This window comes from Sus scrofa, chromosome 9 (assembly GCF_054392235.1).
Source record: "Sus scrofa isolate SSC_HxYL_T2T_F1_AM1 chromosome 9, Sscrofa_HxYL_maternal_Yorkshire_Landrace_v2.0, whole genome shotgun sequence".
NCBI lineage: Eukaryota > Metazoa > Chordata > Mammalia > Artiodactyla > Suidae > Sus > Sus scrofa.
The window spans coordinates 39,626,541-39,639,963 of record NC_139391.1 but is presented as its reverse complement, the minus strand read 5'-3'; the positions used below and the strand labels follow the sequence as shown (position 1 = coordinate 39,639,963).

The window sequence follows — 13,423 nt, the reverse complement described above, 5'->3', positions numbered from 1 at the left end:
CTATTGAGAGCCAGTTATGTAGGCACTTTGGATTCAGTTAACTCTTATTTTTTTCTGACTATGAATATAAGAACTTCTTCCTCTTTTCTGCCTCTAGACTTATTTGTTATTAGAGATTGGGAGAAAAAGAATTTGATTGTTTTTGTTTATGTTTTTTTCTCCCTGATATTAGAAATCTTAATTCTCATCTAGTAATATTATGGCTTTGGAAACATTCATTAGTTTTGTCCTTAACTGTAAGCGTAACTTTTGCTTCTGACTTAACTGTGAATTTGATGAGTTCAGTTTAATGTAGTTGACAGTTGAGAACCTATTATATCAGGCACTGAAGTTATAGCATTAAATGGTAAAGAAGAACGCTGAATGGAAAGAAGTCTCTGTCCTTATGTGTCAACAAATAATTACTGTGCGGTATTAGATGGAAAAATTTGAAACACATACAAGGTACCCAAGTAATAGAAAAGAGAAAGGGATTAACCGGGGGTGATCAGGGGAGACCTTTTGGGAGAGAATGTCTGAACTAGGTTTTGAAGGATGTCTAGGAATTTGACAGTTGGACAGGCTAGGGATCTATATGTCAGTGCTTAATTGTTTTCTGTATTATATTGCTGACTCTTGTGGGTTTTGTCTCTGCCTCTGAACTCTCCATGGAACTCCAGATAGACATAGAGAAAGACAGATATAGATCTATGTTTATCTCCTTATATATCTGTGTATGACTTCTCCAGCTGGATGTCAAATAGACATTTCCAATTTAATTTATCTAAAACAGAACTCAGTTTTCTCCCCCAATATGCCTCCTAATTGTTGCCTCATGGCAGTAAATGGCATCACCATCTACCTAGTTGGACAAACTAAAGCCTAGAAGACATTCTTGAATTCTCTCTCTCTCATTTCCCACATCTAAATCCATTAGTAACTCCTGTAGATTCTATATGTATTACGTATCAATCCATTTTCCTCCATCCCTACCACTGCCTAGCTCATCATTCCTCTAATCTTTCCAGACGACATCATCTTTCCTCTAGATTACTGCAGTAACTCTCTAACTAGTTGCCTTCCACTCATGCCTCCCATCCATCACTACAGTGCACTCTTCACCTAGCAGGTGGATCACTCACTTCCTGCCATGGTTTTCAGAAAGTCCAAATTTCTGTTTTAACTTGTACCTTAGCTTACAAAATTTGCCTCTATGAGCTTATATCATGTTTCCTCTAGATATCCTCATTCCATTCACAATGGTCTGCTTTCTGTTCTTGGAATAAACCAAGTTTATTACTTTAATATTTTTGCTGTAGGTGTTCTCTCTAGTAAAATATTCCTTTGAGCTTCCTGTGGCTGGCTCCTAGTCTTTCAGATATCAATTTTAATGCATCTCAGAGAGGCCTTTCCTGACCACTTAACCTGAAATTGCCTCCCGGTCACCCCTTATCATATCATCCTCTTCTGTTTCTTTACAGGTAACTCCAATACCATATAATTCTTTTTCTTTCTTTTTCTTTTTTTTTTTTTTTTTTGGTCTTTTTTTCCTCCCCTTTTCTAGGGCTGCTTCCCATGGCATATGGAGGTTCCCAGGCTAGGGGTCAAATTGGAGCTGTAGCCGCTGGCCTACACCACAGCCACAGGAATGCCACATCTGAGCCGCATCTGTGACCTACACCACAGCTCATGGCAGTGCCGGATCCTTAACCCACTGAGCAAGGCCAGGGATCGAACCCACAACCCCATGGTTCCTAGTCGGATTCGTTACCCACTGCGCCATGATGGGAACTCCTATAATTATTTTTCTTGATTTTTCTTCCTTCATTAGAATGTAAACCCCACTAGAGCAAGGAGATTGGGTCCTTGTTTCTTCTCTGTCCTCTGTGCTAGACTACAACAATAATTATCATTTCAAAAGATGGAGTTTAAGAGCCTTGGAAGCATGGAACCACTTGGGTTGTGGGAATATGAAGTGTTGGTGCTGGAGTAGGTGGAAATGGTGGGTGATTGGGGGCCATAGGAAAAAGGCATGGGGAAATAGAATTCAAATCAAGAAACAAAACTTGCATGTGATTCTCAGGAGCTTGCCCTTATCCTGATGTAGTGATAGAGATTATCCAATGGTATTGCATGAGAGGAGGTCAGAGAAGGCAGGGGAGAGATCATGATAGGCGTTTGCAAGTAAGCAAGCAATGTCTTTTCAAAGGGCTTCTGAAATACCTCTTAGGAAAGCTGACTACTTTCTACCTCTGTGTGTCACATAATTTTTGAAATATATTATTATTCGTGCTTCTTTCATTTGGCTCATACTTCTGTTTCACTCTCTTGGTCAGTTCTACGTGTGGGTTTTGTCTTTAACATTTGCACCTTGTGGCGAATGTGGAATCTACCTGTACCAAGTGCAAACCCAGAAAGGCAAAGGTTCAGAGAACCAGCCTGCTGTTGCTTTTCACTGGACCAGGTCATTCACTCTCTGATCCTAGTCCAGACCACCCCTTTGGTCTCTTTCATTTCTAAAGCTGCAAGCAAGGTTTCCTGCTGTCTCTGTACTCTTCATTTAATTGTTCTTTCAGCAACTCCCACTCTGTCTAGCTCATGAAAAGATTCTGAATATATTCTGAAAAAAGTGATTTTGTACTCAGCCCTTTATAGCTTGGATAAGTTGATTGTGTGGAGCAGGTGGACAAGGGTAGCTTCCGCCTCCAGGAATGGTAGAGTCATACTCCAAAGCTGTGGGCGCAGTGTCCTGGCGAGATGTCATCATGTGATTGTGGTGCCCAGTGTGGGTCATGGTTTTGCACTTACTCTTGGGGAAGTATACACGATCCTGTCTGAATTTGGATACGTATCTTTTAAATCTAATGATTCAGCTCACAGTAACATTAATATTGTGTCAAGTTTCTTCCACTGTGTCATTTGTAGACACCATCTGGGAATTGCCATCTGGGACACGAGATCTTGGCTGTCCTACAGAAGTCGTGTCTTCAGGTTGGACACACCATATGTTATCACTGTGTGAACTGAAAGTAACCATTTGGTGTGATGTAGCTAACATTCTGGTTACATGTACCACCTCCCTTCAGTCACTTTAAAGCTGATAATCTGTACCTAACCTGATTTAATACGTTTTCTTCTCTGGTTTTTCGTTTTGGTCTATTCAGCCTCCTCTGGAAAGTCTGGCGACCGTGGAAGAAACTGTGGTTCGGGACAAAGCCGTGGAGTCCCTGCGGCAGATCTCCCAGGAGCACACTCCTGTCGCTCTGGAAGCTCACTTTGTGCCTCTGGTGAAACGCCTGGCGAGTGGGGATTGGTTCACTTCTCGCACATCTGCATGTGGTTTGTTCAGCGTTTGCTATCCCAGGGCTTCCAATGCTGTCAAAGCAGAAATTAGACAGTAAGATATGGTGTTTTTTGTTACTTGGGGCTATTGGGAGCTCATAGCTGACAAGTTCCATAGTACCCTGTTAATAGTGTGTGGCTGATATCAGGGTAGATGGATTGATGACATCACTTTTTGTTTGTGCCAGTGGGTTTTTCTTTACTTCTATGAGTAGAGGCCTAATCCCTGATGTTTGTAAGAGAAGACTAAAATTTCTCTCTGTGTTAGGGGATCAGTGGCATTTGACAGGAAATACCTTCATTATTTTATTTGCTGCAGGCACTTCCGTTCCTTATGCTCAGATGATACACCAATGGTACGACGTGCTGCTGCTTCCAAATTGGGTGAATTCGCGAAAGTTTTGGAGTTGGACAGTGTGAAAAGTGAAATTGTGCCATTGTTCACTAATCTAGCTTCAGATGAACAGGTAGGTTAACTCTTAGTAATTAAAAGAGCAATAGGAGCTCCTGTCATGGTTCAGTGGTTAGTGAACCCGACTAGCATCCATGAGAATACAGGTTTGATCCCTGGCCTCATTCAGTGGGTTAAGGATCCAGTGTTGCCATGAGCTGTTGTGTAGGTTGCAGATGCGGCTCAGATCCTGTGTTGCTGTGGCTCTGGCATAGGCCAGCTGCTACAGTTCTGATTGGACCCCTAGCCTGGGAACGTCCATATGCCGCAGGTTCAGCCCTAAAAGACAAAAGGCCAAAAAAAATAAAAAGCAAAAAAGTACAACAGATGTGCTCTTCTAACATTTTAACAATTTCTTTGGGAGTTTTGGTTTTCTTGTTAGGATCCTTTTTGCAAAATCAATACTTAATTCTACCATAGATAAAGTTTAATATGACCCACCTGTGTCCTTATAATACTGTCTTAATCAGACCACAGTTTTCTTTCATATTAGCAGCTGTTAAAAGGAGGTGGTGTTCCCTTGTGGCATAGCAGATTAAAGATCCAGCATTGTTGCTGCAGTAGCTTGGGTCACTGCTGTGACGTGCGTGGGTTTTATCCCTGGCCCAGAAGCTTCCACATGTGGAGGATGTGGCCAAAAAAAAAAAAAAAAAAAGAAGGGGGGGATGTCAAAGAGGAAATGGGAGCCATAATTAGAAAGGAAAACCTAAGCTGCATTAAAGGGTAGTATGCCTTTGGGCATTGCAGGCTGGGTTTTCGTGGGAGAGTAGTGTTTCCCGGAATTTCAGATAATAAATATAGCTGGTATTGGGAAAGCACTTTGACTCTCTGCATCCTCTGATGAGTATTTGGGTTGACTTTTGCACCATTGACGTTATAAATCCAAGGATCTGGATCTCATTGCTGTAGAAATAGCAGTAATGATACACCAAGAACCTGAATACATCTTTCTCAACCTGTTAGAAGTGGTTTACAGATGTGAGGTAATTCAGTCCTTGCAACAGCCCCAGGAGGTAGATACTCCGTTTTTACATATTAGGAAACAGGCACAGGAAATTGAGGTAACTTGCTGAAGTGTGCATAGTCAGCAGTGTTAGAGTGGGGATTTAGGTCTAGGCAGTTGGCTTCAGAATTCATGGCCTTCACAGCTAAGCTGTATGGCTTCTCTGTATGGCGCTTTGGAGAATCAGCCCTCAGGGTTCCTGGTCTCTAGAATAAGAGCCTTTGGGGTTTTTAATTTGCCTAGTCCTGCCAAAAGCACCAGATTAAGACAGATGAGTCTCATCTTCAGGTTCTAGGTCTACAAATCTTAGTTTCAAAATAATTTTTAAAATGTATTAAAATGATATATAGAAAATAGCACAAAATGAATATGCATCTTAATGAATTAATACAAGTTAATGTCATCTTGCAACTGTCATCTATGAAAGGAAACAGAACTTTGACAACCACTACCCAGAAGCCCAGCATGGGCTCCCTCCCAAACACAGCCCCCCTCCCCACTCCCTTAAGACTAACACTTTATCTTGACTTTGGGGGTAACCACCTCCTTACTTCTCTTTGCATTTTTATTACTCATACAGTTTAATTTAAACAGCCCCGCCCAATAGAAATATAATAGAATATAAAAATATAGTATAATGCTACTCATTAATTTTAAGTCTTTTACAGCCACATTTTAAAAAGTAAAAAACAGTTTCTGTCGTGGCTCAGCAGTAACAAGCCTGACTAGGATCCACGAGGATGTGAGTTTGATCCCTGACCTCGCTCAGTGGGTTAAGGATCTGGCATTGCTGTGAGTTGTGGTGTAGATCACAGATATGGCTCGGGTCTTGCATTACTGTGGCTTTGGTGTAGGCCAGCAGCTGACACTCTGATCTGACCCCTAGCCTGGGAACTTCCATATGCCACGGTTGCAGCCCTAAAAAAAAAAAAAAAAAAGTACTGTAAATAAGTATATAAATAAAAAGTAAAAAACAGGTGAAATCGATTTTAATAATATGTTTCATTTAACCCAGTATATCCAAAATAATTATGATTTGAACATGTGGCACTGGCGGCATTTTAGATGCTCAGAAGTAGGGGGCGATAGTGGCAGATACATTGGACAGCACAGGTTTAGAATCCTCATTTGGGTTTTGTTGATTGCCTTTCCCATGGAAAGGCAATGTTTAATTCAATGTTTTCAAACTTTTGTCCCCTGTATGTCCTACAAATTGGTAGTTGAATCTAGAGTCAGGGTTTGTGAACTTTGTCTGTAAAGGGCCAGATAGTAAATATTTTAAACTTTGTGGACCAGGCGGTCTCTGTTGTAACTACAAAACTGTGCTGTTGTAGCACACTAGAACATGTGATCTAATGGGCGTGTGTTGTTCCAGTAAAACTTTATTTACAAACTACCTGCTTTCCAGATTTGGCCAGTATTTACCCCAGTGCTGATATAGAGCCTTGGTGAGAGTTAGGTTTGATATCTTGGGGGCAGTAAAATCACTTCATAGGTGGAGGTTACTTTTCATCAAGAGGCATGTAATGTCTAGGTGTGGTATTAGCAGCAATGGATGCTCAAGAAAATATTACGCTTAGTTGTAAAATATGTGTGTTTAATTATTCACCGACTGCTGATAGCCTTGCTGCTCTTGCCTTGTTCTTTCATTGAGAAAAGTGTGGAGGCCCTTTTGCATCTCAGGCGCTGTTCTGGTGCTGGTTTGCCATGTTAAACAAGGAGACAGTGACCATGCTGTCATAGAGTTTCCATTTTAATGAAGGAAAACAGATAATAAACAGATAAACAATATTTGGGATAAATACTGTGATGAAAATAGAGTAGGGTGATGTGGTGGTGGGGGGTGACTATAGGGCACTCCTCTAGGCAGGCTGGTCAGAGGAGGACTGAAGAGGTGGCATAAACCGAGACATGAGAGAAAAATGCCAGCCATACCCTTTCCTAGAGTGTCAGAGCTCCAGGAAAAGAATTCCATGAAGGGGACACTTAGTGTAAAGGCCCTGAGGTTGGAAAAGAGTAGGTGAAAGGGACTCTGATAGGAGATGAGTCTGGAGGAGATGAGCAGGGGCCAGGTTGTGGAGGACCATCAAGCCAGGGTGTAGAGCTCAGGGTTTCTTTTCTAGGTACAATAAGAATACACCAAGATTGCAAGCAGGGGTGTGATTTGATATAATTTACATTTTAAAAAGATCTTTCTGGCTTCTGGGTGGAAACTAAATTGTAAGGTGAGGATGAAAGTAGAAACAGGGAGAGCAGTTAGGAGGCTTTTGTCATAAGCTGGGCAGGAGGCAGTAGTGAACCAGGGTGGTGTGGGGAAGGTGGAGAGAATCTGGATGTAGGTTTGGAGCTAGGCAGTAGAACTTTGGTTGAATTAGATGAAAGGAAGAGGAATCAAGATCTCTTTGATTTTTGGCCTAAGCAGCTGGGTGGCTGGTGGTGTCACTGTTGAAGTGGAGAAGATTCTGGGAGGAGTAGCAGATACAGGGAAGAAATCAAGAGTTTTGGAAAAGAAGTAATTGAGTTAATATTGATTAGTGTGTATTTCCGCAGATGGTAGTAGTCCTTTTGTTCAGCAGCATTTTTAGAATCTGAAAACAGCTGTGTAGCCACTACCAAGAACCTAGTTCTGCCTCTTTTAGCCTTTTATTTAGATAGAGTAGTATCTTGGGCATATAAGTAAGTATCTTGGGCATGCTGTTGATCTATAATTTTAAAAATTCAGCGTTTTGGAAAGTTGGAGACACCACTGATACATCTCGTGTATATATGCATGTGCATATATATATATACACTTAAAAATGTTATATGTATAAAATATTTATATGTGTGTGTATATACATGTACAAACTCTTAAAATTTTTGTCCTGATTTTTCTGGGTGCTTATATGTTCACATACTTTTCGGTTCCTCCTAATATATTTATGATTCCCAAATCTAGTCTCAATTCTAAATTTTTCTTTAATTTGTCTAATTACGTATTTCCACTGTGCAAAGGACGCGAAGGTACTACATTGATTCTTGGCAGTTTATATTTGGAAAATTGGGTTTATTAATCCCATTTCTTTCTAATTTTTTCTGCCGGGTTTTTCTAGGCTTGGCTACTGCAAAGTTACTCTGTCCTTTGTTATCAACATTACATTTAATTGTTTTTAAAAAATTTACAATTTATTTTCCTTTTTTTTTTTTTGGTCTTTTCTAGGGCCGCACCCCAGCACATGGAGGTTCCCAGGCTAGGGGTCTAATCAGAGCTATAGCTGGCGGCCTACGCCACAGGCACAGCAACTTGGGATCTGAGCCACATCTGCTACTTACATCATAGCTCACGACAACACTGGATCCTTAACCCACTGAGCCAGGCCAGGGATAGAACCCACAACCTCCTGGTTCCTAGTCAGATTCGTTAACCACTGAGCCATGACGGGAACTCCCAATTTTTCTATGTATTTCTTTCCAAGTCATTGTCTCATGCCTGAACTCCTACTACTGCCACCCTAAACTGTCTATTGAAAGCTGAGCTTCCTAAGTGATTCCCTTACCCATTCTCTGTCTCTGTTCTGATCGCCTGTGAACAACTTGTACAAACATAGTTTTCATTTTTATATCCCTCAACTTTTTTTTTTTTTTTTTGTCTTCTTAGGGCCACACCCGCGAAATACGGAGGTTCCCAGGTTAGGGGTTGAATTGGAGCTGTAGCCGCTGGCCTACAGCACAGCCACAATGTCAGATCAGATACGAGCCGCGTCTGTGACCTACAACCACAGCTCATGGCAACGCCGAATCCTTAACCCGCAGGGTGAGGCCAGAGATCAAACCTGCATCTTCATGGATGCTAGTCAGATTCGTTTCCGCTGAGTCATGATGGGAACTTAAAACTTTTTTAACTTCTTTTTTTTTTTTTAACTTTTTCTTTTTTGGCCACTCTGAGGCACATGGAGTTCCTGGGCCAGGGATCCAATCTGAGCCACAGTTGCAACCCATGCCACAGTTGCAGCAATGCTGATTCCCCAACCCACTGTGCCAGGGATTGAACCTACGTCCCAGTGCTGCAGAGACTCTGTGATCCTATTGTGCCACAGTGGGAACTCCACCTCCACTTATAATGAAGATTTAGAAACATCATTAAAATATTCTCTCTTCGCTTAATTTTTACATTTTTCTTGATAAAAATCCTGCACTCTGACGTCATAACTTGGCTGTTCACTCATAAAACAGACATTTCTTCCTTTATGACTTCGACATGCCTGCCACTCTAGGCAAAAGGAGGAGCTGTTTCAAGACATAAAAACATGAGCTTCGGAGTTCCAGTCGTAGCTCAGTGGTAACGAACCAGACTAGCCTCCATGACGACACGGGTTGGATCCCTCGCCTTGTTTGGTGGATCCAGCGGTGCTGTGAGCTATGGTGTAGGTCACAGATGCGGTTTGGATCTGGCCTTGCTGTGGTGTAGGCTGGCAGCTGCAGCTCTGATTTGATCCCTACCTGGGAGCTTCCATATGCCACAGGTGTGGCCCTAAAAAGACCCCCCCCCCCCAAAAAAAAGACATGAGCTGCATATAGTGTGGTTGTCTTTTTGTTGTTGTTGTTGTTTTTTTTACTTTTTGTTTGTGCCTGCAGCATTTGGAAGTTCCCAGGCTAGGGATCAAATTCGAGCCATAGCAATGACCCGAGCCACAGTAGTGACAATGAATGCTGGATCCTTAACCTGCTGAGCCACATGGGAACACCTGTGGCTGTTTTTTGTTTGTTTGTTTTTAAAAGGACAACCACGCACTGCTACTCACCACATATACTGCCACATGGCTCTCAGTAAATATTGTCTAACGTTTTGTTCATTAGGATTCAGTGCGCCTCCTAGCCGTGGAAGCTTGTGTCAGTATCGCCCAGTTACTGTCTCAGGATGACCTTGAGGCTTTGGTGATGCCTACACTTCGACAAGCCGCGGAAGATAAATCTTGGCGAGTTCGCTATATGGTAGCTGACAAATTTTCAGAGGTAAGATTATTGCACTGACATTTTTTAAGTACTAAAAAAACCCCAGAAAACAAAAAAAAACCCCAGAAACCCAGATTTGTTATTGTACCAAATGTTTCCAACTTGGAAATGCTTGTGGCAAAAATAGATATAGATTTTCCTCGACTCATGATGCGGTATCTCAATAAAATCCGTTGTAAGTTCAAAGTACTCTTAATACACCTAACTTACTGAACATCATAGCTTAGACTTGCCCGCCTTAAACATGCTCGGAACACTTATGTTATCCTACAGTTGGGCAGGGTCATCTAACACAAAGCATATTTTGTAATAAAGTATGACTATCTCATGTAATTTATTCAATACTGTACTGAAAGTGAAAAACAGTATGGTTATAAGTGTATTGTTTCTCCTTGTGTTCATTTCCCCTCATGATTGTGTGACTGGGTGCTGTGGCTCCCTCCCTCTGCCTAGCATCTCTAGAGGATCGTACTGCCTATTACTAGCCCGAGAAAAGATCAAAACTCAAAATCCGAAGTTTGGTTTCTACCAAATGTGTATTGCTTTCACACCATCATAAAGTTGAAACATCGTTAAGTTGAATGATCCTAAGCTGGGGTCTGTCTGTACTTGAAGATTGCACTGTTTTGTGTGTTTGTGTTAGTTTTGTGTTTACTATACATTAAAACCTGTGCAAATTCTTTCATAGCTCCAGAGAGCTGTGGGTCCTAAAATCACCCTGAATGACCTCATCCCCGCCTTTCAGAACCTACTTAAAGACTGTGAAGCTGAAGTCCGAGCAGCTGCTGCCCACAAAGTAAAAGGTTAAGGCATCCGTTTATGTAGTAGTGCGGGTCATTCACTCCAGTGCATTTTGTTGTGTCGGTGAATTTTGCATGTTTTTTGTTCTAGATTATGTTTTCAAATAAATAGAGATGATTTTAATGTGTTAAAATGTTACACTGTTATATAAAGCTACTCCCCTTGTATTTAAAACCAAAGAGCTGTTTTATCCTGTTTCTGTAAAAAAAATAAAAAGGCATTTCCAGGTTGGGTTGGTGTGGTGCACAGTGGCATATAGATTGACCAAAAAGTGCATATATATATAGGACATGTGAAAGTTCCCAGGCCAGGGATTGAACTCACTTCACAGCAGCAACTCAGGCCACTGCCCTTACAATGCTGGATCCTTAACCACTGCACTGCAGGGGAACTCCATAAAAGTGCATTTAAAATAAGCCATTTTTCCTCCTTGGAGCTATTGCTAAAATGTCTGATTTGATTTAACTTAAAACTATTGATAAACCTGGTTAAATTTCTTCATTTGGCTCTTTGTAAATGGCTCTATGTAAGCATTATTTTTTTCTGTTTATCTTTTTTAGAACTTTGTGAGAACTTGCCCATTGAAGGTAGAGAGACCATAATTATGAATCAAATTCTGCCCTGTATAAAGGTAAACCTAACTTTGAGTTTCACTTTGCCCTATATGAAGGTAAACCTTATCTCAGTTTTTGTTCATTTTTCCTTACACCTCTATGAGTTTAAATGTGGACAAGGGATGAATGGGACAGATACGTTAATGTGGGACATGTTACCTGTCATTTCTTCGTGCTTTGTAATTGTAACATGCTCTTTGGTGCATAGGTTTTTATTATCTGACAGATGGTCTGAGGGAACCTTATCAACGAATCAGTACTCAAATTGTGCTGTCTTTTAAAATTTCTTAGGAAATGGTATGCAAGTTTCTGTTGTCTTGCAAGAAAAAAGGTTTTTATTTTTTATTTTATTTTAGGAATTAGTATCCGATACAAATCAACATGTCAAATCGGCTCTAGCTTCTGTAATTATGGGATTGTCTACCATTTTGGGCAAAGAGAATACCATTGAACACCTTCTACCTCTTTTTCTAGCTCAGTTAAAGGATGAGGTAAGTCTGGCTATAAATTCTGTGGTCCTTTGATAGTCAGTGATTTGGTTTGGTTTTTGTTTGGGGTCTCACTAAAATAGAACTCCAAAAGTAACTTATTTTAAAGCAGTAACAATGTTTGGACATGGGGTTACCAGTCCCCAGAAAATGGGAACAAAGAGCCATTGATACAGATTTTAAAAATGTCTATCCATTTTCTCTGCCTAATTCCTGCTTATATTCACTAGTTGTTTTCTCTTTAATCTATCTTTGTTTGAAAAGTGTCTTTTCATTTAAATTTAAAAATAATAATATCAAAATTATAGGGGTAACATTTATTAACACCATGTGCCAAGCATGATTGTAAATGTTTTGCATGTAATTTTTTTTTTTTTTTACTGTTATTCTCACAACAATCTGATGAGGTAGGTCTTACTGTTATTCCCATTTTATAGATGAACCTCTTCATCCATAAGGCGCAGGTAAAATAACCTATCCAAGGTCTTAGCAATGGCAGATAAGGAAATTGAATACATGTAATTTGATTCCAGAACCTATACGGTTTATCTTTCCATAGACTTTTCATTGAAATTTCTGTCTGAGTTAAATTATGTGATTTGAATTATTTGTATACTCAGTATTAAGTATTTCTTCCAAGACGATACTTTTTTTTCACCTGAGTCAATACTTTCTTTTTTACTTTTACTTAAAAAAAATTTTTTTTTGGGCCACAGCATGTGAAGTTTCTAGTCAGGGATCAACCCCATGCCACAGCAGCGACAATGTAGGATCCTTAACCTGTTGTGCCACCAGGAAACTCCTATTTAGCAGTTTTTACCTCATCGTGACAGTAGAACTTTGATCTTTATGAGTGCTATTTTGAGGCTTGTATCCTTGCAGTGTCCTGAAGTTCGTTTGAATATCATCTCCAATTTGGATTGTGTGAATGAAGTGATTGGAATCCGGCAGCTCTCCCAGTCACTCCTTCCTGCCATCGTGGAGCTGGCTGAAGATGCCAAATGGAGGGTCCGGCTGGCCATCATTGAGTATATGCCGCTGCTGGCGGGCCAGCTGGTGAGTATGGACTCCGTGAACTGAAGGGCAGCATCAGATGGTGGAGCAGGTTAACCATGGCAAGTAGGAGGCCCAGGTAGCTGAGGTGGTTATGTTCATTTAGATGTGTGAGAGTATGGTCTCTATTAGTTGCCTGTAGGATGGTGTTTATTTTCATAAGTGCATTAACTTCTGACACAAAAGTATTATAGAAACACATTTCACCTCACCACCACCTGGAAGCAAAGCCATGGAAGAATATAATTAATTTCTTGGTATATGTAACATAGATTTTGTGATATTTAATGGTTCTGATTTAAGGAATATTTAACTGAGAAGAAAGAGTGATTTCAAGATAAGTCTGTTTTGATTTTTGCTCAGGAAAGTTTTCCTGTTTGCCTGTATTCTGAGCAAAATGTCTCTGGTTACTACTTTTCCTGCATTCTGGTTAAAGCGAGTTGAGGGCTGTCTGTATAGAAAAGGATGTTGGGGAGTTCCCATGGTGGCACAGTGGTTAGTGAATCCGACTAGGAACCATGAGGTTGTGGGTTCGATCCCCGGCCTTGTTCAGTGGGTTAAGTATCCGGTGGTGCCGTGAGCTGTGGTGTAGGTTGCAGACGCAGCTAGGTTCCCATGTTGCTGTGGCTGGCAGCTACAGCTCTGTTTCGACCCCTAGCCTGGGAACTTCCATATGCCGCGGGTGCGGCCCTAGAAAAAG

At 40.9% G+C, this 13,423-nt stretch overlaps 1 protein-coding gene across 5 annotated transcripts in view; it reads left to right on the top strand.

The window, feature by feature from the left end:
- Positions 1-13,423, top strand: part of PPP2R1B (protein phosphatase 2 scaffold subunit Abeta) — a 37,471-nt gene that overhangs the window by 2,566 nt on the left and 21,482 nt on the right. For all 5 annotated transcript variants that reach the window (XM_005667316.4, XM_084974638.1, XM_013979368.3 and 2 more), the window contains 7 exon segments: positions 3,144-3,376; positions 3,641-3,788; positions 9,612-9,767; positions 10,456-10,570; positions 11,129-11,199; positions 11,539-11,673; positions 12,553-12,726. In XM_005667316.4, coding sequence (XP_005667373.2) covers positions 3,144-3,376; positions 3,641-3,788; positions 9,612-9,767; positions 10,456-10,570; positions 11,129-11,199; positions 11,539-11,673; positions 12,553-12,726 — 1,032 coding nt within the window.